The sequence below is a fragment of the Pecten maximus genome, chromosome 3, assembly GCF_902652985.1.
Source record: "Pecten maximus chromosome 3, xPecMax1.1, whole genome shotgun sequence".
NCBI lineage: Eukaryota > Metazoa > Mollusca > Bivalvia > Pectinida > Pectinidae > Pecten > Pecten maximus.
In genome coordinates, this window is record NC_047017.1 from 43,489,250 (window position 1) to 43,515,711 (window position 26,462).

Sequence of the window (26,462 nt, forward strand, 5' to 3'; positions counted from 1 at the left end):
TACAGGTACAGTCTACGCTTGGTACCTGTCAATCTAGCAATCGTCAAACCGCTACCGTACACCATTTAACTTTGAGATCGTTTTATGTTAGTTGTAAGTGTTGTAAGCGTATCGATAGTTCCTTACCTGTGAGACCCTGATATCACGAGCACTATAGACTAAAGTATTACAATCGGGACACAGATAACATTATAACGACGGAATGGTCATTACGAGATGTCGCTCGCTTTGATGTATGCTAACATGCAGATTTATTGCTGCTCAGTATCAACAGAAAAAGACATGCGCGGTTTAAGGACCTAATAACAAGTTTCAATCAATGTACAATGGGACACATAAGATGTTTAATTCACATCTTCCCTAAAGGACAACCCAAAGTGAACAGAACATTTTATTTAAGGACACAATTTTGGAGATTATATTTAACCATGGTATGGGATGTACAAAAGAGCACTTAAAGCTGGTGCCAGGTACTGTGTTGCTGGTGATAGGGTTCGTACTAACTATTGTCGGACTGGCGTCTGTTCACTGGTGTCATTCGGAGGATAACACTGTTAATATTGGACTGTGGGAAATATGTTTCCTCGTGAAAGTAGCGGAAGTACAATGTTTCGAGTTCCGTGAGCGGGATTACACGCCAAGTAAGTACAACATCTAATAAAATAGATGCTTATGTAAGTATATTAGTTATATCGTAATGTATTTAGTCAGGTACGGATAGAGTGATATATTGTGATACATTGACATACTGTTATACATTGACATACTGTGATACATTGACATACTGTTATACATTGACATACTGTGATACACTGACATACAGTTATACACTAACATACTGTTATTTATAAATATACTCTGACACATTGACATACTGTGATACATTGACATATTGTGATCCATTGACATACTGTGGTACATTGACATACTGTTATACATTGACATACTGTTATACATTGACATACTGTGATACATTGACATACTGTTATACAATGACATACTATTATACATTGACATGCTGTGATACAATCACATACTGTTATACATTCACATACTGTGATAAATTGACATACTGTGATACATTCACATACTGTGATACATTGCCATACTGCTATACAATGACATACTGTGATACATTGACATACTGTGATACACTGACATACTGTTATACAATGACATACTGTGATACATTGACATACTGTGATACATTGACATACTGTTATACAATGACATACTGTGATACATTGACATACTGTGATATATTGACATACTGTTATACATTGACATACTGTGATACATTGACATACTGTGATACATTGACAAACTGTTATACATTGACATACTGAAATGCATTGACATACTGTGATATATTGACATACTGTTATACATTGACATACTGTGATACATTGACATACTGTGATACATTGACAAACTGTTATACATTGACATACTGTGATACATTGACATACTGTGATACATTGACATACTGTGATACATTGACATACTGTTATACATTGACATACTGTGGTACATTGACATACTGTTATACATTGACATACTGTGATACATTGACATACTGTGATACATTGACATACTGTGATACACTGACATACTGTGATACATTGACATACTGTGATACACTGACATACTGTGATACATTGACATACTGTGATACATTGACATACTGTTATACAATGACATACTGTTATACATTGACATACTGTTATACAATGACATACTGTGATACATTGACATACTGTGATACATTGACATACTGTGATCCATTGACATACTGTGATACATTGACATACTGTTATACATTGACATACTGTTATACATTGACATACTGTGATACATTGACATACTGTTATACATTGACATACATGGTGGTACAATTGACATACTTTACATGTGACATACTGTGATACATTGACATACTGTTATACAATGACATACTTTTATACATTGACATACTGTGATACATTCACATACTGTTATACATTGACATACTGTGATAAATTGACATACTGTGATACATTGACATACTGTGATACACTGACATACTGTGATACATTGACATACTGTGATACATTGACATACTGTTATACAATGACATACTGTTATACATTGACATACTGTTATACAATGACATACTGTGATACATTGACATACTGTGATACATTGACATACTGTGATACATTGACATACTGTTATACAATGACATACTGTGATACATTGACATACTGTGATATATTGACATACTGTTATACATTGACATACTGTGATACATTGACATACTGTGATACATTGACAAACTGTTATACATTGACATACTGTAATACATTGACATACTGTGATATATTGACATACTGTTATACATTGAATTACTCTTATACATTAACATAGCTGTTAACAAAAAATAAATAGTTTGTTAGAACTGTATTGAAAAATAAAATGTTCGTTACAACTGTAAACAAAAGTAAATAAATCGTTCGAACAATGAACACAAATAAATAGTTCGTAAGAAGAACAAAAAAACAGGTCGTTAGAACTGTAGACAAGCTACATTTATAAACAAAAATAAAAATTAGTAGTTCGTTGATACGATCAACACAGATGAAGTCCAATAGAACTTAAAATGAAAATATAAACAGTTTAAAATGTCTATCTGTTCCCTCTGTCCCGTTGGTACCCTACACACTTATTGATATTTCACTTTTTGTTTTATATTACTCATTACTGTCCATATGCTATACTTTACGGCTAGTGCACGTGTAACAACGGTGCAGTTACTAATTAAATTAGATACATGTCTACCAAGACTTAATTTCCTCTGTACGTTAGTGGGGTATAATAGTGAGATATGCCAGTACCTTTGAGTCCAGTGGTATACTTTGTTGTGATTTATATTTTGAGTCATTGATGCATTTTAGATGCCAGTTCTCGAACCATATATTTATATTATGCATATCTGTTTTGGGTGTAATATAAAGTTATTCGCTGATGACACTTCACTGTACATAATAATAGATGATAACCAACAACAAGCAGCTGCTAGACTGAACGATGATTTACATACATGTAAAATATCCAAATGGGCAAATGATTGGGGTATACTTTTTAACCCGGATAAAACTGAATCCTTAATAGTAACTAAGAGAGTTAATGCAAATAACTTGCATCCAAACCTGATATTTAATAATACTCGGGTAAACAACATAACAAATCATAAACATCTAGGTGTCTTTTTAAATGAACAAGGTAACTGGACACATCATATAAACTCTATCTATGAGAAGACTTGTACAAGAGTGAATATACTTAGAATGTTAAAATATAAACTATGTAGAAAGGCACTTAAACCCTGTATGTCACACTTATTAGACCTATACTTGAGTATGCTTGTGTTATATGGGACAGCTGTACAAAACAAGAAAAAGATCTCTTGGAATCAATCCAGCTGGATGTAATAAGAATAATTACTGGACTAAGAAAAGGTACTAGTCATGACATATTATACAAAGAAATAGGGTGGGAAAGCTTACAGACTAGAAGGGACAAACATAAACACATCTTCTTTAAAATAGTAAACAAAATGACCCCAAGTTACCGACATGAAATTATTCAACCTTATGTAATACACCCAGTAGAAAATATACACAATCTTAGACACTCCAGAATTTTCAATGTGCCCCGTCCCAGAACCATGCTATATGCTAATAGTTTCTTTCCCAGTATGATGAACATATGGAATAGTCCCAATAATAGTTTTAACAATATTAATAGCATAAGTAGCTTTAAAAGGGGAATTAAAAAGACAATAGTAGGAAACACAGCTCAAACAGTATGCACACCTGTATTTAAGTATTTAGGACCAAGAAAAGTCAATATAATAATATGTCAATTAAGAAATGGAGTGAGTCAGCTAAATTATGATCTGTTTAAAGATCATTTGAAAAATACCTCAAATTGTTCCTGTGGTTACAGAATTGAAAACTCCTACCATTTCTTCTTTGAATGTCCTAGCTTTACTGATGCTAGACAAACTCTATTTCAAGATTTTACATTAATTGATATAGACTTTATTGATACAATGTCTTTAGATATAATTCTAAATGGCAATCAAGAAATTAATCATGTACAGAACCAGGATTTGTTTGAGTGTGTGCATAGATACATTATTGCTACACAACGGTTCAAATAGCTGATATAGACATATAATTAGAAGTATATTTATTATAAATTGTTGATGGTGTTATAGTAATTCTATGATGCTGAAATAATAGTATTAACCGGTAATGGCTGGTAAAATTATGTCATTATGATAGTATTATATACAAAATAATTACCTGTGTTGATTGACTACTGGGCATCACTTGCCAGTGGACTTTATGTGGTCATGATTCATAAGGTATATACGTATACATTTAGTATGAAATAACTAATTTAAAAGTTATGACATAATATATTTAATTATTACATTTTTACCAGTGAAATATCAAAAATGATTCATTCTGTAAGTGATATTTTTCACTAGTGAAAAATATCACTTTTGCTGATTTGACCAATCAAATTAATGATTACAAAATACCAAAATTATTGACCAATCAGAAAGCCCGACATATATGTCAGCACCTGGACAGGGGGAACTACTGTTTTTGTTTACAAATTATTGCTGTAGGCCTAGTTAGCATACGGGGTAGGTTGTTTGTTGATAAAAAATGTAATAAACAGAATATCTTACAGTGTATTCAGTAATACCAAATATATTTCACTCGTGTAGCTAATATTTTGATATTTTTCACTCGTGCTGCGCACTCGTGAAAAATATCAAAATATTAGCCCCACTCGTGAAATATATTTGGTATTACTGAAAACACTGTTAGATATCCTCTATGCATTGTATTTATTGCGTAACACCAAAATAACACCAGTACTCTTATTATCTGTTGTTTTTGAACCACAGTGTAAGTATATGGTATATGTTAATGCCCACCAGCTCATAGTATCTTCTAAATATCTAAAATTAGTCTTCATAACAATTATATAATTACATGCATGCAATGTCTGTGAATGTATAATGTGTGTATGAGAAAGTATGTGTTCTAATAGTCTAGTTTCTTTTTTTTCTTTTTCATTTCCCCCCATTCATTTACAATATCTTTTAATTTTCATTTATTATATACTGAAAGCTAGAGAGAGAGCTTATATAGGCTATGCCTGTTGCTTAATCCCCATTGATTTATCAATAAAATATGTTTGAAATGAAAAAAAAAATATCTGTTTTAATTATTTCGGTTCCTTCCTCCACATTATTTTTGTGTCATCTGTAAATAGTTGAGATGTTAGTCGTATATCTAATATATCTGTATAGGGTCGGGACTTAAACACTGTATTGGGGAATTTCTATTTCGGAAATGGAAATTTACTTACTACTGAGCTTCAAAGAAGTCACAAATAAAATTCTGGATTTTTAAAGAGGTATTTTATCTATTTATTTAAAAAGAAGTGAAATGAAATTATGTGCGTAAGTGTTAAACCTATAAACCAAAATATATTATTATCTGCCGGATAGCAGTAAACTACCATTTGGAATATTATTTCCAATACAAGTAGTTGAGTTTTTCCAAACTTTGTTCTAAAATAGCGACATTCCTTCCTAACTCTTCAGATGTTCCTTAAAGTTTTCTCTTATAGTTCTCCATACGTTTATCAATCACGTTACATACAGTTGATACTTCGGACGATCTGTTTTACAGAGATTCCACAGCTTTTCCATATCTTTCTTTATACTTTTCTTCAAATGATAGCATAAAGATGATTTTTAGCCTTGTTATTTCTAAAATGTTATATCTATTTTGTGTAATTCTTTTTATCTAAACACAATATGTTGTTAACAATAATTCTTGCAGATTGCCCTAAAAAATAATACCATGTATACCGTATTTTGTTCACACTTAACTAAAATTGGTCAACAGTAAAGATGTATAGCACCTAACACAAAATCTACAGGCATCATCACGTATCGTAGTTATCATTTATATTAGATGGAATCGAACCTCGGCCGCCTAGATAGAAGGCAAGTGTGTTGTCACTGTGCCACCCGACCACCCATGGCATATGATACGGATGCAGTGTTATTCTATTACCATTTTGTTTTTAAATGGCCGACATTTTCCGCAGGCGCTGCCTAATTTATACTGCAAACATGTTATATTTATTCAATTACATATATTCAAAAGGAAAACCATTATAGAGAGGACAAGAATTTTTTTTTCGGTTATCGTAACACAAATGACTAGTTCATCCTCTTCTGTCTGGATATATAGAAAAAAAGTTACTACTTGTTTAAATATATAACCAAGTAATACATTCACATGCACCGTGTGTTTTGTTCTGGTAATAGTTCAGAATCACAATACAGGCGTGTAGTAGACCCACGATATTGGTTATCTATCTATCTTAAATCTAGAACCCTATATATAAGGAGGCTGATAGTTAATCAGCAGATTTAAATACAACAAAGGTATCCATATCACATTGTGTACAACAGGTACATTGATACGGGTAGTGATCAGTTACACTTGTTATGGTACTGTTCTTTACAGGTCTATCATAAACAAATACAATATTCTCATTCCATAAACAATAGGTGCTTTGTCCGATTATCACATTTAAAATATCTGTAATTGTGTTATTTCCTTTAGCAGGCTGTGTATAGATGTTCTGATGGGGTACCCGTAATTAATACAATTCCAACAAACTAATTGTTTACAAACTTCACATTTAAAGATATACGTTAGGTACATGTATTCTAAATCAATAAATAATATCATGTGAAAGAAAGAGAAGAGAAGAAATATGCTCTAGTTGTTACATTTCGTAATACCTAGCACATTTACCATTATGCGTATTTTATAAAAATATCAGAATATCATATTTGGCATGATTTGTAAAAATGTACTCATTACATTGTACCGGGTATTTCCTCTACATATTTTCACAGCCTTGTTCTTTTTTTTCCAGTTATTATATTCATCACCAGTGCACTGTGTGTCATCGCCGCCATATTTGAATTTGTTGCTGTATTATGGGGTGTAGCAGCTGTATTCCAGAAGAAAAGGCGTGCATTCAAATGGACACAGAAAGCGGGCATCATGGCTGCTCTAGCAGGTATAACGAGATGATGATAGCTGACTAACTGGTTCTCTAAAACGCTGAACCAGAGGTTCTGATTAGAAAGAAGACATTTCTGATTTTACAATCCAGAAAATAAAAAAAATCTGACTAATGTTTATAACACAAATCAAACAATACCATAAAACTACATCCATGTGATTTTACAAAAAGAAAAGTCTCGATCTGTCTGTCTCTGTCTTGAAGATAAAATGAAAATTAGTCGTGCAAATACTTATGGCATTTGATGTATGCACTAGTTTCATCAATATCGTCTACGAAGATGAGCAGCATTGCAATATTGATAATAGACTTTGTGACATAACCCAGAAAACATGCGTATTTATTATTATTTTTATTATTTAACAGATTTGTAACGAAACTAACATTGTTCTTTCAGATGTGTTGGTGGTTATTGCTGTGTGTCTGTATGCTGCTTCATACAAAACAATAAAGTACCAAAAGATCCCACGATGGACATCGGGAACCGAAGTTAACCTTACATGGTCATTTTATGTCACGTGTGGGGCAGCGGTGATCATTCTTCTGGGAGCAACATTGTCCATTGCAATGGCGCTGCAATCTTCATCTATTTCAACTGTCCACGTGACATCGATGCCAACACACAGCCCATCACCGTTGATGCATCCGCCACCAAGCACCCGAATCCCATCCCCGTTCAGACTTCGTCCGCGCGCACCATCACCACTGCCATTTTCACGGGCTGCCTTTCAGACCCCTCGGATGAATCACTCCCCCGTGTTGCCTTCTTGATGTGTTGGTATATTGTCAGTGCCCGATTGTCTTGCCAGATACTGTGATTTTCCATCGAGTGATGACCAGACCTAACCGAATATTCCATGATTAAAAATGACATGTTTGTGTTCCTAACTACGCCTAGCTGCGATAACGTAGCTCTGGACGACGGACGGACAATTTCTGACAGATGGTCGTCGTCGGAGAGCATTGTAGGCAGGGTATGAATATTCGTTCTAGACTACGTCCAAGCTATCTAATTATAAACGCTTTAGTAAAACTGTTATAATATGTATATTTTAGATGATACTGTGTCGATATGAGTGCCCGTGTGTATTGGCATTACCTACATTGCAAATACGAAACTGCTGAAACTATGAACTTGTCTATAAGCTTTTACATAGTATGACGTGTCCATGGTTATGTTTGTCAGTTACCGGGGGTGCAATGTTATCTGCCACACCTCATCAGATCATTTACATATTTTTACATATTTCAGGGGAAAACCGTGTTTATACTTTATATAAGTGATCTAGGTAATCGACATTTTGGCAAATATAACATCCATTAAAATGACTCAAGCATGTACGAATAATTATTGGAAATTGTTTTTATGAAGTAAAATTGTCAAATGTGACTAGAACAACAAGCTTTCTTCACAAGTAAACAAAGGGAAATACATAATTCTTACCGAAATAAATTCAGTGAAATATCTTCTCACACCAACAGCCCTTATATAAAAATGTGTACGAAGTTTTGTAAATGTCGGAGATGAGGAAGAATTTATCAGCAGAGATCAGGACATAATGTCTACCGGAACAGAAAATCACCAGCTCACAACTACATTTTTAACTAGTGTTATTCTGATTATAATAAAGTCCCACACAAAATGCATATATACAATTGTATGAACTATGATCGGTATATGTGGCACTGAGAATGTGTTTTAAAGGTGGAAAAAACAAAGAAATATATTTACAATGAAACCATATTAGGATATTAGAAATGGTTAATAGTTTAGAACAAAGTACACGTTTGACAGACAGAAGGACGATTGGATGAACACCTAGATATCTACATACATGTACATGTGTACCATTATGACTTTGTTACGTTAATCTCAATCGGACTTAAATCAATGAGAAAGTTGTTAGAACGACAAACAGAAAATGACGGAACAAACACTTCAACACGATAATTAAAAGGACGACTAAAATAAAGATTTCGAATTTTATTGTCTGATTATCATTCTATTGTGGTAAATTCAACAAGGTACATTCAACTCGATATACATTTAATATCTTATCACAGCAGTACATTGAAGTATTTTCCCTCCAGTTTCTCGGTCTCCGACCTGAGTTAGAGTATTTTGATTACAGGAAAATACTAAAAAAAACTTGACATAATGTTCAATATATTAAAGGAATTATTTACAAAATTTGATAAGATTTCAATTGTCTGGTAAATTATCTACATGTGTATTTGTATGTCATAACGATGTACGTATAATATCAGACAAACAAGCAGATGGTGGTATGAGTTCTATATACTGCACTGTACAACTATATACGCACAGTAAAATGGTTCATCCCAAAACTTTGGTTTCTGAAACTAATGTCGTTATTGATACCAATCAAATGGACTTATTATAAATGAAGCAGTTTGGTGAAGGAAGTGCCATTTTATGGAATTGTACTCTGTAACAAGTGTTGCCCCCATACACAGAACCATATTTTTGTCTACTCTGTAACAAGTGATGCCCCCATACACAGAACCATATGTTGTCTACTCTGTAACAAGTGATGCCCCCATACACAGAACCATATGTTGTCTTAAGTTTAACAAGTGATGCCCCCATACACAGAACCATATGTTGTCTACTCTGTAACAAGTGATGCCCCCATACACAGAACCATATGTTGTCTACTCTGTAACAAGTGATGCCCCCATACACAGAACCATATTTTTGTCTACTCTGTAACAAGTGATGCCCCCATACACAGAACCATATGTTGTCTACTCTGTAACAAGTGATGCCCCCATACACAGAACCATATGTTGTCTACTCTGTAACAAGTGATGCCCCCATACACAGAACCATATGTTGTCTACTCTGTAACAAGTGATGCCCCCATACACAGAACCATATTTTTGTCTACTCTGTAACAAGTGATGCCCCCATACACAGAACCATATGTTGTCTACTCTGTAACAAGTGATGCCCCCATACACAGAACCATATTTTTGTCTACTCTGTAACAAGTGATGCCCCCATACACAGAACCATATGTTGTCTACTCTGTAACAAGTGATGCCCCCATACACAGAACCATATTTTTGTCTACTCTGTAACAAGTGATGCCCCCATACACAGAACCATATGTTGTCTACTCTGTAACAAGTGATGCTCCCATACACAGAACCATATTTGTGTCTACTCTGTAACAAGTGATGCACCTATACACAGAAACATCTGTTGTCTACTCTGTAACAAGTGATGCCCCCATACACAGAACCATGCTGTCTCAAGTTTAACAAGTGATATCCCCATACACAAAACCACATGCTGTCTTACATTTGATAAAATATCACATAAAAAATTGAAATTTAAAAGTTAAAATTAAAATGTATATAGAAATTGCCAACAATCTATTGCATGTACTATATAATGTAAGACACTGGTACAATATTATAAACAATATCTATATAACCAAATTATTGATCAAAGATAACAATTACAACAAAATGACCACGATTATTAAAACTTTACATGTAACATGATCTTATAAATCTGCATTCAAATCAATAAATACAGCTCACAGTCACTGCTTAACAATTTACCGGTAGGTACAATTTTCTTGTAGAAAGCTAAACTTTCTATGTAATGAATTAGCATATATGCTTATAATCATTCACATAAAATTTAACAATCTGCAGATATTTTACAAAGTTTGCTTTATCACATGATGAATAATCAAATTCATAAAAACCAACCAATCTGCAACAATTCGTATTTAATACAAACTGTGTTATTATCATGTCTTTCTCTAAAACATGATTCCGCGCTACCTGATTTAGGTGATTACCAGCTACAGCATAGCGTAGTTATCACTGATCACCCTGTTAATGCTTGAATGACAAAAACTGTAGATTAAAGCTCTGGGACTGTTAAAAATGGAAGTGTTTTGATTGCACAAGATAGGACATGTTTAAACGCCCCCCAAAAAGGGATGCAAAATAACATCGGAATCGCCTTAACAAATCAGATACTGAGATCAAAATTGAACAGTTCATCATTATGGTATACACATACGTACATATATAATTATACAAACTACATTACAATTTTGTTATATGTATATATATATATATATATATATATCAATCAGCTGAGACAGGGACTTTATACTACAGCACCAGCATATGTATGTATATAGAATGTATCTGACGGTATACACATCTTAGTGCCGTGCATAACATAAAATCTAAGTTCAGTGCACGTGGTGACTAGACCTATATCATTGTACCCTGGGACTTCAACATATGCTGGGTATATGACACCAATGAACTGCTTATATACAGCTGTCCGTAATCATTCTGCAATGCTCTAAACTGTAAATATTGGTCGTTATCACGCTCCAAAGCGGCATACAATAAGACATTCATTTCCCAATACCACACGTCCTAATCCATGGCTGCATCAACTACAACACGCACCCTGCTTGTTGGTTCTTTTATTATAGCTCTCCTCTGTCTCAAATGAATCATCATAATGGGAGGTGTTGTTTTCTGGTGCCAAACTGATGTGTTCGGTAGGCTGCTGGCTCTCGCTTGGAAGCTCCAAGATATGCTGTATAAGGTACTTAATCGCCTCACCTAGGGTTAAATATACCTTATATAATATGATATCACCCACAGACAGATACACATAAAAATACCAGATATATACATTATACAATACCGCCTCACCTATAGGGAGATACACATTTTATATCATAACGCCTCATCTAGGGTTAAATATACCTTATAGAATACGATCTCACCGAGAGACAGATACACATAAAAATACCAGATATATACATTATACAATACCGCCTCACCTAGGGTTAAATATACCTTATATAATATGATCTCACCTAGAGAGATACGCATAAAAATACCACAGATATATACATTATACAATACTAGGTAACATACATATTGTATGTAATATTACCTAATCTAGGGGTATATACATTTGATTTAATACCACCTCACCTATAGAGACATACACATATTATATAAGACAACCTCACCTATAGAGACATACACATATTATATAAGACCACGTCACCTATAGAGATATACACATATTATATAACACCATTTCACCTATAGAGACATACACATATTATATAAGACCACCTCACCTATAGAGACATACACATATTATATAACACCATTTAACCTATAGAGACATACACATATTATATAAGACCACCTCACCTATAGAGATATACACATATTATATAACACCATTTCACCTATAGAGACATACACATATTATATAAGACCACCTCACCTATAGAGACATACACATATTATATAAGACCACCTCACCTATAGAGACATACACATATTATATAAGACCACCTCACCTATAGAGACATACACATTTTATATAAGACCACCTCACATATAAGACCACCTCACCTATAGAGACATACACATTTTATATAAGACCACCTCACCTATAGAGACATACACATATTATATAAGACCACCTCACCTATAGAGACATACACATATTATATAAGACCACCTCACCTATAGAGACATAAACATATTATATAAGACCACCTCACCTATAGAGACATACACATTTTATATAAGACCACCTCACCTATAGAGACATACACATTTTATATAAGACCACGTCACCTATAGAGACATACACATATTATATAAGACCACCTCACCTATAGAGACATACACATATTATATAACACCATTTCACCTATAGAGACATACACATTTTATATAAGACCACGTCACCTATAGAGACATACACATATTATATAAGACCACCTCACCTATAGAGACATAAACATATTATATAAGACCACCTCACCTATAGAGACATACACATTTTATATAAGACCACCTCACCTATAGAGACATACACATTTTATATAAGACCACGTCACCTATAGAGACATACACATATTATATAAGACCACCTCACCTATAGAGACATACACATATTATATAACACCATTTCACCTATAGAGACATACACATATTATATAAGACCACCTCACCTATAGAGACATACACATATTATATAAGACCACCTCACCTATAGAGACATACACATATTATATAAGACCACCTCACCTATAGAGACATACACATTTTATATCATAATGCATCATCTAGGGAACATTCTTACTGATGTTGGTATAAACTACTTACTGACGTTGGTATATCTATCTATTGACGTTGGTATATCTACTTACTGACGTTGGTATATACTACGTACTGATGTTGGTATATACTACTTACTGATGTTGGTATATCTACTTACTGATGTTGGTATATCTATCTACTGATGTTGGTATATCTACTTACTGACGTTGGTATATACTACGTACTGATGTTGGTATATACTACTTACTGATGTTGGTATATGTACGTACTGATGTTGGTATATACATGTACTACTTACTGATGTTGGTATATCTACTTACTGATGTTGGTATATACTACTTACTGATGTTGGTATATCTACTTACTGATGTTGGTATATCTACTTACTGATGTTGGTATATACTACTTACTGATGTTGGTATATCTACTTACTGATGTTGGTATATACTACTTACTGATGTTGGTATATCTACTTACTGATGTTGGTATATACTACTTACTGACGTTGGTATATCTACTTACTGATGTTGGTATATACTACGTACTGATGCTGGTATATCTACTTACTGATGTTGGTATATCTACTTACTGATGTTGGTATATCTACGTACTGATGTTGGTATATCTACTTACTGATGTTGGTATATCTACTTACTGATGTTGGTATATACCACGTACTGATGTTGGTATATACTACTTTCTGATGTTGGTATATCTATTTACTGATGTTGGTATATCTACTTACTGATGTTGGTATATCTACTTACTGAAGTTGGTATATACTTCTTACTGATTTTGGTAAATCTACTTACTGACGTTGGTATATCTATCTACTTACTGATGTTGGTATATACTACCTACTGATGTTGGTATATACTACTTACTGATGTTGGTATATCTACTTACTGATGTTGGTATATTTACTTACTGATGTTGGTATATCTATCTACTTACTGATGTTGGTATATCTACTTACTGATGTTGGTAAATCTACTTACTGATGTTAGTACAAATGTATATACTACTTACTGATGTTGGTATATACTACGTACTGATGTTGGTATATACTACTTACTGATGTTGGTATATACTACTTACTGATGTTGGTATATCTACTTACTGATGTTGGTATATCTACTTACAGATGTTGGTATATACTACTTACTGATGTTGGTATATACTACTTACTGATGTTGGTATATCTACTTACTGATGTTGGTATATACCACGTACTGATGTTGGTATATACTACTTACTGATGTTGGTATATCTACTTACTGATGTTGGTATATCCACTTACTGATGTTGGTATATACTACTTACTGATGTTGGTATATCTACTTACTGATGTTGGTATATACTACTTACTGATGTTGGTATATACTACTTACTGATGTTGGTATATCTACTTACTGATGTTGGTATATACCACGTACTGATGTTGGTATATACTACTTTCTGATGTTGGTATATACTACTTACTGATGTTGGTACAAATGTATATACTACTTACTGATGTTGGTATATACTACTTACTGATGTTGGTATATACTTACTGGCGTTGGTATATACTACTTACTGATGTTGGTATATCTACTTACTGATGTTGGTATATACTACTTACTGATGTTGGTATATCTACTTACTGATGTTGGTATATACTACTTACTGATGTTGGTATATACTACCTACTGATGTTGGTATATCTACTTACTGATGTTGGTATATCTACTTACTGATGTTGGTATATCTTCTTACTGATGTTGGTATCGGTACTTACTGATGTTGGTATATACTACTTACTGACGTTGGTATATACTACTTACTGATGTTGGTATATCTACTTACTGATGTTTGTATATACTACTTACTGACGTTGGTATCGCTACTTACTGACGTTGGTATATCTATCTACTGACGTTGGTATATCTGCTTACTGATGTTGGTATATACTACTTACTGATGTTGGTATATCTACTTACTGACGTTGGTATATACTACTTACTGATGTTGGTATATCTACTTACTGATGTTGGTATATCTATTTACTGATGTTGGTATATACTACTTACTGATGTTGGTATTGCTACTTACTGATGTTGGTATATACTATTTACTGATGTTGGTATATACTATTTACTGATGTTGGTATATACTACGTACTGACGTTGGTATATACTACTTACTGATGTTGGTATATACTATGTACTGATGTTGGTATATCTACTTACTGATGTTGGTATATCTTCTTACTGATGTTGGTATCGGTACTTACTGATGTTGGTATATACTGTACGTACTGATGTTGGTATACACTACTTACTGATGTTGGTATATACTACTTACTGATGTTGGTATATACTACGTACTGATGTTGGTATATCTACTTACTGATGTTGGTATATCTACTTACTGATGTTGGTATCGCTACTTACTGATGTTGGTATATACTACTTACTGATGTTAGTATATACTACTTACTGACGTTGGTATATACTACTTACTGATGTTGGTATATACTACTTACTGACGTTGGTATATACTACTTACTGACGTTGGTATATCTACTTACTGATGTTGGTATATACTACTTACTGATGTTGGAATATACTACCTACTGACGTTGGTATAACTACTTACTGATGTTGGTATATCTACTGACTGATGTTGGTATATACTACTTACTGATGTTGGTATATCTACTTACTGATGTTGGTATATACTACTTACTGATGTTGGTATATACTACTTACTGATGTTGGTATATACTACTTACTGATGTTGGTATATACTACTTACTGATGTTGGTAAATCTACTTACTGATGTTGGTATATACTACTTACTAATGTTGGTATATACTTCTTACTGACGTTGGTATATACTACTTACTGATGTTGGTAAATCTACTTACTGACGTTGGTATATACTACTTACTGATGTTGGTATATCTACTTACTGATGTTGGTATATACTACTTACTGATGTTGGTATATACTACTTACTGATGTTGGTATATACTACTTACTGATGTTGGTATATCTACTTACTGATGTTGGTATATACTACTTACTGATGTTGGTATATACTACTTACTGATGTTGGTATATACTACTTACTGATGTTGGTATATCTACTTACTGATGTTGGTATATACTACTTACTGATGTTGGTAAATCTACTTACTGATGTTGGTATATACTACTTACTGATGTTGGTATATACTACGTACTGACATTGGTAAATCTACTTACTGATGTTGGTATATACTACTTACTGATGTTGGTATATACTACTTACTGACGTTGGTATCGCTACTTACTGACGTTGGTGTCACTCTTGGCGGAGGTAGGAAACCAGCCTATGAACTGGTGTTCTTTACAGAACTTATCAATTTTGCTTGTGTCCGGATCCACACCTTCTAGGTCACACTGAAATACAAAACACGCATCTGTCGATCTACTGTCCCTCAAAAGATTTGACTTGTTATGATCAGTAATAAATACTTTAAGAACATGTATCAAACTGATTTGATTTACACGGAATACATAGGGCAGTTACATGTCTTTATGCTGTCCAGATAAGACAACATGCCAAACTAACATAACATCAAGGCAGCCAAATTCAACAAATTCGCCATGCCACATGTACATTTCAAATGAAAGACATGTTTAAGAATGAAAACCTATCTTCAATTTAAAAGGCACTCATATCATATTTGTGGGTCACCGAGTGTCACACAAAATTGTAGAAATAGCATCCATTGCGTGGTATGTTACGATCGAATGACAACACGAGTGACAAACGTTACAGAGGTTTTATCAACTTAATTATTTATAATGGTTAGCATGTCTGTCCTCTGACTATAAAGGCCCAATTACTGGTTAACAGTACATGCTCAATAGCGTTATTTGGTCCTGAGAGCAATTTTTCAATAAATTGTCCTGAAAAATAATAACACTTGCTTAGGTAGCACACCACAGTAAGACAGCCTGGCCATGGGCAATTTTTTTGTTAAGCAAATAACTCCTGTATTATGATATGTATAAAAAATGAAAAAATAAATGTACACTATAATTGGTATATCCAGTATGAAGTAGTACATACAGGCTTCACATTTATTAAAACAAAAATCAATAAATTGGTTCCGGATTTTAAATATCCGGATTTTCCGAACGTGTGTTTACACAGGAAATTTAGTTTGGCCTACAGCGCAAAATGGAAGCCCACAGAAAAGGTAAGATAGCGGAAAAACTTAATTTACAACATATGTCCAAACAAGATTAATTCTGTCTTTGGGATAGAGATATTTAATTTTAAATAGGTTTCAGAAAAAAAATTGTGTAGAGAATTGTGCCATTTTGGGTCAAATATCATAATATTTTGCAATTTTTGAGAATTTTTTAAGCTGTTACCATGGTATTCACAGCTCTAAAAATCACAGAAAATATCAGTTTACTTATCCTTCAGAGCTCTATTAAAATTGCAAATGTTGTACAGATTTCAAATATATATACTTTATTAGAGGTTATATGTAAGGTTAACTGGCAATGTTTACATATCTAAAGCATGTGCCATATTTTTCAGAATTTGGCATTTTTACTGTATACTGCTACCTTATAAGGGCTGAAAAATGTTATTTTTTGGAAATTGTGCTTAATTATGCTTGATTAAGCTTCATTTTAGTTCATTATTGCTCAAAAATGCATAAAAACAATTTAAAACTTGTTTATTATCAGGCTTGTCATATTAGAGGAATCAAGGGAGGTAACTCGCATATTTACCCATTTTAAGGGTGGGTTAATTAAGCATAATGTTAATGAGTCAGTGTAAATTGAAAAGATATTCTATGTTTTATAACAAACCCAAAATAACTTATTGGGTATCTAACAAACCATATAGACTGAATTCTGGTTTGTTTTACCTGATTTATTACCCCGTATCCATGGAAACTATTACAGTAAGTGTTATTTTTTGAAATATTTGGTGAAACCATTATTTTCAATTTATTTATACATTGGTAAGCATGTAATTTCAATTGATGGAGTGTACGGTTGATACAATATTGTCAATTATTGTCACTTCCTTCGGTAAAGCAGAAAAAATAGCATTTTCCGCATAAAATGGGATCAGCGGACACTTTCATATGATCATTGGTACATATCTGAATTACCGGGGTGGAAACAGATGACTGTGATGTCATAGGCATGACATTTTGAAATCTTGGATGTCATGTCATGATTTATCAGTTAGAATATTGCATGTGTTGCTAAGCTGAGGTTTGGAAAGGAATTTGGTTATTTATTATGACACCATTGAGTATTTATGACGTCATAGATACCATCTGATGACGTCATAGTTACTGATGACGTCATGGTAACTATGACGCCATATTACAAGGCTAAATTTGATAGTTGTATAGTATTTTTTGCTTGATTACATGCACAGAGACTCAAAGTACCACATTCAACTCAAAACACAACTTTATTCAAGAGATATACAGAATTATGGGAGTTTTCATCTTTAAAATTACCTCCCCTTATTACTGGATTGGGAGAAAAAGTTGTCAAAATACACCTCTCAGGGAAATCAGCAATACTCGGTGACTATTAAAGATACACAGTAACCCGATATGTCATTTTGTTCGTCGGAACATATTCTAGACATTCATGGGGTTTTTAGTAAAATTAGAATTAACAAAAGTGATGTATAAGGTAGCACACCACAGTAAGACAGCCTGGCCATGGGCAATTTTTTTGTTAAGCAAATAACTCCTGTATTATGATATGTATAAAAAATGAAAAAATAAATGTACACTATAATTGGTATATCCAGTATGAAGTAGTACATACAGGCTTCACATTTATTAAAACAAAAATCAATAAATTGGTTCCGGATTTTAAATATCCGGATTTTCCGAACGTGTGTTTACACAGGAAATTTAGTTTGGCCTACAGAGCAAAATGGAAGCCCACAGAAAAGGTAAGATAGCGGAAAAACTTAATTTACAACATATGTCCAAACAAGATTAATTCTGTCTTTGGGATAGAGATATTTAATTTTAAATAGGTTTCAGAAAAAAAATTGTGCAGAGAATTGTGCCATTTTGGGTCAAATATCAAAATATTTTGCAATTTTTGAGAATTTTTTAAGCTGTTACCATGGTATTCACAGCTCTAAAAATCACAGAAAATATCAGTTTACTTATCCTTCAGAGCTCTATTAAAATTGCAAATGTTGTACAGATTTCAAATATATATACTTTATTAGAGGTTATATGTAAGGTTAACTGGCAATGTTTACATATCTAAAGCATGTGCCATATTTTTCAGAATTTGGCATTTTTACTGTATACTGCTACCTTATGATAATCTCAGAATCTTTCCAGGTAGGAACCAAATCTCACTGAAGAAGATATTTGGTATGTGTGAATTTTTTATGAAAACCATTATACATCCATTGTTACACAGTGACCAATCGAAGTCAGCCATATTGGACTTCGGACATGGTAAAAAATATGGACCATTCAAAGGGTCATCTATACAGAGGAATGGTTAGACACTTTTTAAGCTTAATATTACTTCTCGGGCCATATTTCAAAGAAATCAGTTAATCAACTCTTTGTATGCACCATGTCTGATCGCAGGGCTTGTTTGTTTCATGTAATTTTCTAAAGTGCCCGGCAATTATGGTAAAATATGCGAAATATTTCATGAGAACCTACACAGCTCATGCAGATTATATGTTTTGCAAAAAACAACCAGTCGTTATGCATAATAGAGACACAACCACCATTAACATTCAAGGTCAAAACATAATCAATGTTTACATTTTTATATAATCATATCTCATCAAATCAATATCCCTATTGCATCTTATAGATACTAGCAAGTATAATCGAATGGTTGTTTTGTACAAAATATGTTATCCACATAAACTGCACAGATTTTTATTTTGCATGCTTCGCCAAAATTGAAAAACAGCTTAGCAAATAACATGCCAAGAAAGCTCCATGGTTAACCATGATGCACACTTACAATTGATTTTCACAAAAGTAGTGATTAATAGGCTACTAAAACGTCACTGGATATGCTATTTTATGCTAATTAATAGATCCTCCTAAAGTCCATGTCGAACATTAAATCGAACCGAAAGATACCAACACTTTGTAGACTCAAGTTTCCTGAACATTTCCGCCACGTTATGGCCCAATTAGGCTGGTAGAACTTGTGATTTAAAGGTGTGTTTTTTTCATGGCGACAACCTTGAATTTCAAACCAACAGAAGAAAGGGTTATCCAATTGTCTAACAATTAAACAATTACGTTTTGTTGTTGTACCTACCTTATTGGCCAACAGAAGTACGGGTACTGGTTGTTCGTTCGCTAACATCACTTTAGAATTAACGTCGTTTAACCACTGCAATACAAATATTTAATACTATTCTGAACACGATAAAACTAAACCTTTTTTTCATAAGGATATAAGGATGATACAATGTAAATGATTTGCATAAGATATCTAGATTATTTTTTGTGTCAAAAACGGAGTCAACTCGTGTGAAAAATAGTTTATCTAATGTGTGGTAGTTTTACATCGTATTAGAAAGATAAAAACAATCATAGAAGTCCAGCAACATCAACAGGGGCACACACAGGTCATGCTCTGACATCTAGGAGTGATAAACAGTTAGATAAATTAAAATATATTAATAAGTATGGAGCTATGATGTTTAATCTTGAGATTCTACCAATACCATATACTGAATTTGATATTGTGAGTAAACATTGGATCTAAATGATCTTATGACAGAATCAAGTGTTCTTGGTGCTGGATGGAATAATGCAACTTTTGTCTTAATTAACTTCTCCAGAGCCTTCTTATATATGCATTAGCTTGCGTGTGAAACTCTGGGAAAGAATGTCTTACCTTCAGCACCGAATCAAACGTGGCAGGCCTGTGAAATACAAAACCAGACAGGAAAATGTGTATCCGCAGCAAACATGGTAATATCACGTAATTAAAGTCCATAAAATGGGTCTCATTCAGAGTTAGAAGTCTTGACAGGAAATTATTGCATTATTGCTGTACGAAGTGCACGAAGAGCATGATCCTTTTCATCAACTTTACTATCCTTACAAAAGAGTTTATTTCAAAAGCATCTCTCCGCTTACTGACAGCCATATCTGATATCCCACAAAAACGAAAACTTAATTGTTTCGGACTTCATACGTGTCATCATCTAAAACGTTAAAAACTTAACTTTATATATTTCATCTTTCCTAATACACTGAGGAAGATAGAAAACAACCTACCTGGACAAATCAAAAACGATTATTGCACCAATTCTGTAACGATTAGAACAACTTCATGTATAATATGAATTCATAATTAACAAGCACAAACAGGTTAACTATAGATCATATGGATTGTTATCTTCATTAAACAAACACTAACAAGTTAACCATTCACGATATGGATTCATCTCTTTATAAATAAGCAAAAACAGATTCACTATTGAATTACTGAATGATAATGTGACTTGTAATTGAAGAGTGTGTGTATTCAAAGCTACAAGAAAATTCAACCTGATTAAAATCGTCTACTTTTTGCTTTATTTGTTACATGTTAAACCTGAAATGGCATTGTACATGTAATTAGTCCTACAACAACCATTATTATTGGAATATATTATACATACGCATATTTGTAATAAACTCTTGTCATGTGTCCAAATCGTTCATGTCCTGCAATATCCCTGAAAAACATAAGTAAAGCGATGCTATAATTCTAAAAACAAAAGGCCAAATGGGCCTGTATTGCTAATCTGTTACTTAGGCGACTTAAAAGATATGTCTCTTTTATGTGACTGTTAATTAGCTGAATACATCTTTGTTTTGATATGAGAGTAGGCCTATAGTGCATTAATTTTGATGAATATTGTAGTGCCACATCCCGGCATATTCCTGGCACACATTTGATAATTAAGACCTTGAACTTTGAACCTTTCATACCACACTGCTACTTGCCCAATACCATGATCATGGACCACTTGGTTATTGAGAAGAAAATGACACCTATCATTGACCTTGAAATTAGTTGAAAGTCATTCATTTTTACCAAGCTGGTACATTCTGTAGCTTTTCATCCCAGGATGCAAAAAGTCTCTTGACATTTTAGTTAATGAGAAGAAGTTGTTCAAAGCAAAAATTAAATGTTGGACACCAGAGTATGAATGCAGCATCATCATAAAAACATAAGCTTACTGGTTAGGAGACTTATAATGGTAATTTACACGCTTTCCTATTGTTTTAGCATAGGTTCGTGTTTTCTCATAAAATTAATAAACCTACCAATTCTACTCTCCCCTTAAATAACTATAATCGATGATCACTTGTTCAGATGAAGCAATTTTACCATTTCATTTTCTTGTTGTTAATGTTTTCTCTTAATTCTCAAATCATGTGTCAAACATAAGTAATCTTTTGTCTGAAATTCGTTCACAAAATAGAAACTGTTTTCCACAAAACAAATCTTCTTCACATTAGATTCTATAAAGCACGGAACAGTGTAAAAGGATAAAATGCCCATTATAAGTATGGGAAAAGACTCCAACATGTATCTTTACAAATCAATCTTATTTTGTATGTGTTTTGGTCTAGCTGAAGAAAATAATTAACTAAGGGCATTGACCCTAAATTGATCATGCAATATTGTATTATCATATTTGCTAATATCACACAAATTGTATACAACATGCCAGGCACAGAAGTTTTATATTCATGAAGTTTTACATACACATGAAAGTAGTTGTAATAGTTCAGACAACTAAATGGTATAAAGTTTGGAATTAATTTTTGAAAACCTCAATTAAAAGGATATAGGCATTATATGGCCAAAATGAAATTAATAAGAATAACTTTCCAAGTAAGAAGCTGTAAACCTGGAATTTAGAATACAACCATCTACCATCTACCATGCCAACATGTGAGATAGGAGAAGAAAAACACAATACATGTGACTAGACTAAACCCTGGTATTTATGGGGATGAAAATTGCAATATAGAACACTGTGACCTCCAGATCAGAGATGTGTATGACAAGTTATACAACTTCTAAAGATGTGGCAGAATGAATTCCATAGGCTAGGAACTTGAGACCATACGAAAACACTGTATCCATGTCAGTCAAGCATATAGATATTCAAAATGTAGCGAATAGTTTTCCTAAAAAAATGGTATCAATGCCATCATCAAACATTTTCAATAACAGACAAGATAACCACTGGACCAATCAAGAATTTTTGTTTTATTTATGAGCTATAGTGTTAACACTTAATGGATAATGTAATGTCACATTTCATTTTGTGTTTTACGTGTACTTGTTTAAAAATGGAAATAATGTTTTCAACTTTCGGATAACCAGTTCATATTTTACATGATAGGTTTAATTTGGGACCAACATTTTACTTCGGGATAACCGAGGTTTTTTTTTGAATTATCCGAGTTCGAATTATCAGAGATTTTATTACTAAGAAAGAGAAGGATTTTGGCCAGGACCAGAGTGATATTTCGAATTAAACAGGGTCTTCGAGTATCCGAGTTCGAGTTAACGAAGTTTGACTGTATGTTTATATACCTGGTACTGTTATACATTGTCTTAGAGTTCATTGAAGAAGATCATATTTAGATCCTATACTGGAACACTGAACTGAACTAAACTGATGTACACACCACCTAATGAAGGTACATTAAGAAGCCACCAGCAGTCAGCCTAGTAGTTCCACTTGACTCCTCTCTCCTGATCAACATCAATTCCTATAGACCTCAAAGACACATGAAAGACCCTATACTGCCATCCCTTAATTGTTATATCTATCAGGGCATCAAATGTACAAATAACATAATATGAACAAGAGGCTCAATGGACCTGTACTGCTCACCTGGTTCTACAGCAACTTTGAAGTTGATATAGGTCATTTCTGCAGATACACACCTATTATGCTGATTTCTATTTTATTCAAATATCAGAGTATGCTAGGATTATCCATGTCAATAAATTTTCTAGTCCTTCATTGCAGCATTATTTTGGCTTGATATCAGGTCTCAAGGGTCTCTATCGAGGAATAATTGTTTAAAGATTTTAGCCCATTCAAACCCTATGACCTTGAATGTAATTATAAATGACGGTAATTTATTTGAATAGACTTGGATGCATTTCACCCCAGCATGCTTCAGGCCCAATATCAAGTCCCTGGGTCTCTTGGTTATTTGAAAGAAGTTGTTTAAAGATTTAAGTCTATTTGACCTCATTGACCTTGAATAAAGGTTATGGTCATTCATTTGAACAAACTTGGTAATCCTTCACCCCAGCATGCTACAGGCCAAACATCAAGTCCCTGGGCTTCTTGGTTATTTAAAATTTAGAAGAAGTTGTTTAAAGGGAAAAGTTGACGCCGGATGGCTGAATGGCCGGAAGATGGACAATGGACGCAGCACCACTGCATATGCTCACTTGCCCTTTAGGCAGGTAAGCAAAAAAGGTCATTTATGCTAGCATAACGAATATTTATTCCTCTCTATCCTAGGTAGATTTACCTTCTGGACTTTGAGAAGAAGATTCTGAAAGTTTTAAAAATATTTGACCTCTGTGACCTTGAAAATAGGTCAAGTTCATTGATGTAAGAAAAGTTTCATAGTATTTTATAGCAGGAACCTACTTGTCGAAGATGACTGCCCTGGGTCTTTTAGAACTTGAGAAGAAGATTCACAAATGAGTTTTTAACTATTTTGCCCCTGTGATCTTGAAAATAGGTCAAGGTATTTCATATGAGGACCTCTTAATGTACTCTTCCCTTTGTACCTCCTGGCCAAATATCAGTTCTCAGTTGCTTATAGTTTTCTAGAAGAAATTAAAAGTTTACGGATGGATGACGGACAACAGATGACAGATGACAGACAACAGATGACATACAACAGATGACAGACAACAGATGACGTACAACATATTACAGACAATAGATGACAGACAACAGATGACGTACAACAGATTACAGACAATAGATGACAGACAACAGATGACGGATGATAGACACCCACTCATGCACCATACCATAAGATAATTGTCACTTTGTGTCATTTGTGCTAGAAATGAAATAACCAGACTTAAGTCTCAAACCAATGATATCAAAATTTCATTGTAACCAATAGTTTCCTGGCCACCAGCATTCAGCCCAGTTCACCTTTGCTTCGTATGTGTATAATAAATTGTTTGTATGTATATGAAAAATGGACAAAAAGTATACAAAAAGCGAAGCTTTTCAAAAAGGGGCTGCCAAAAAGCAACGAAAACTAGTAGTCAGTCACTGTAGTGTAATCTAGATAATTAAAATAAAATCAATTATTTTGTGAGTGAAGTTATAGTTGTCACAAAGCCACCATAATTCAAATATGTAATTGATATTATCATATAGTTTGATATATATAAATGGATAGTATATGATCTGCAGTACTCTCTGACAATGCAGATTTGTACAAGATGGGTGAAATATATACATTAAAATTTGCAAAATGGTGGAAGGCCACTCATTGGACAGTGTTAAATTGCATGGATACACCTGTATTATTGGCTGTAATTATTGAGGAAAATGGGTGCATTATCAGTATTGATTGTTAGGACAATTGATGGTGCATTATCATTATTGTTTATTAGGACAATTTATGGTGCATCTTTTAATCTGTAATTGAATTAGGGTGAGTGGATAATAACATTTAAAGAAATCATTTTTCTTTCCAGTTTTAAGTTATGAGGTAGAATAAGTTCACTTCTCTTAAAATGAAACAGCACAGTTCATTAATAGAAGTGGCAGGCATTCCACTGAATTTACTACAAACAGTGTATTTTGAATGAAGGGAGATAACTCTTACCCACCACAGTTGCATGTTGACTTTTGTGTTTTCATCCCAAACCATAGACTTCAATGCAAAATCTACACCAATTGTTAATTTGTAGTTTGGAGAAAATGTTCCTAAAATCAAAATGAGGATAATTTCAAAATAAAATCAAATAGTTGTTGAGTCCTGATAAAATCATCATTATTGCTGTGAACATTATATAAGACAAAA

The 26,462-nt window shown here is 33.4% G+C and overlaps 2 protein-coding genes across 2 annotated transcripts in view; one reads left to right on the forward strand and one right to left on the reverse strand.

Moving 5' to 3' along the window:
• On the forward strand, nt 1-10,187 carry LOC117324286. Its single transcript, XM_033880067.1, has 3 exons — nt 1-641; nt 7,027-7,173; nt 7,577-10,187. The coding sequence occupies exons 1-3, from the start codon at nt 434-436 to the stop codon at nt 7,948-7,950; spliced, it is 729 nt and encodes a 242-aa protein (XP_033735958.1). The 5' UTR covers nt 1-433; the 3' UTR covers nt 7,951-10,187.
• The window catches only part of LOC117324288 (ras-related protein Rab-32B-like), a 19,842-nt gene continuing 2,530 nt past the window's right edge, over nt 9,151-26,462 (reverse strand). The window contains exons 3-9 of the mRNA XM_033880068.1: nt 26,269-26,365; nt 22,040-22,096; nt 21,654-21,686; nt 21,268-21,295; nt 20,683-20,757; nt 16,662-16,770; nt 9,151-11,808 (exon numbers count right to left, since the gene is read on the reverse strand). Coding sequence (XP_033735959.1) covers nt 11,633-11,808; nt 16,662-16,770; nt 20,683-20,757; nt 21,268-21,295; nt 21,654-21,686; nt 22,040-22,096; nt 26,269-26,365 — 575 coding nt within the window. The 3' untranslated portion in view covers nt 9,151-11,632. The remainder of the gene's footprint in view (nt 11,809-16,661; nt 16,771-20,682; nt 20,758-21,267; nt 21,296-21,653; nt 21,687-22,039; nt 22,097-26,268; nt 26,366-26,462) is intronic.

What these genes read in the sequence shown, in the direction of transcription:
- LOC117324286 (XM_033880067.1), top strand. Translation starts at nt 434, where the DNA reads ATGGGATGTACAAAAGAGCACTTAAAGCTGGTGCCAGGTACTGTGTTG. An exon ending in TGAGCGGGATTACACGCCAA is followed by an intron (nt 642 to 7,026) that starts GTAAGTACAACA and finishes TTTTTTTTCCAG; the next exon opens with TTATTATATTCATCACCAGT. An exon ending in CATCATGGCTGCTCTAGCAG is followed by an intron (nt 7,174 to 7,576) that starts GTATAACGAGAT and finishes TTGTTCTTTCAG; the next exon opens with ATGTGTTGGTGGTTATTGCT.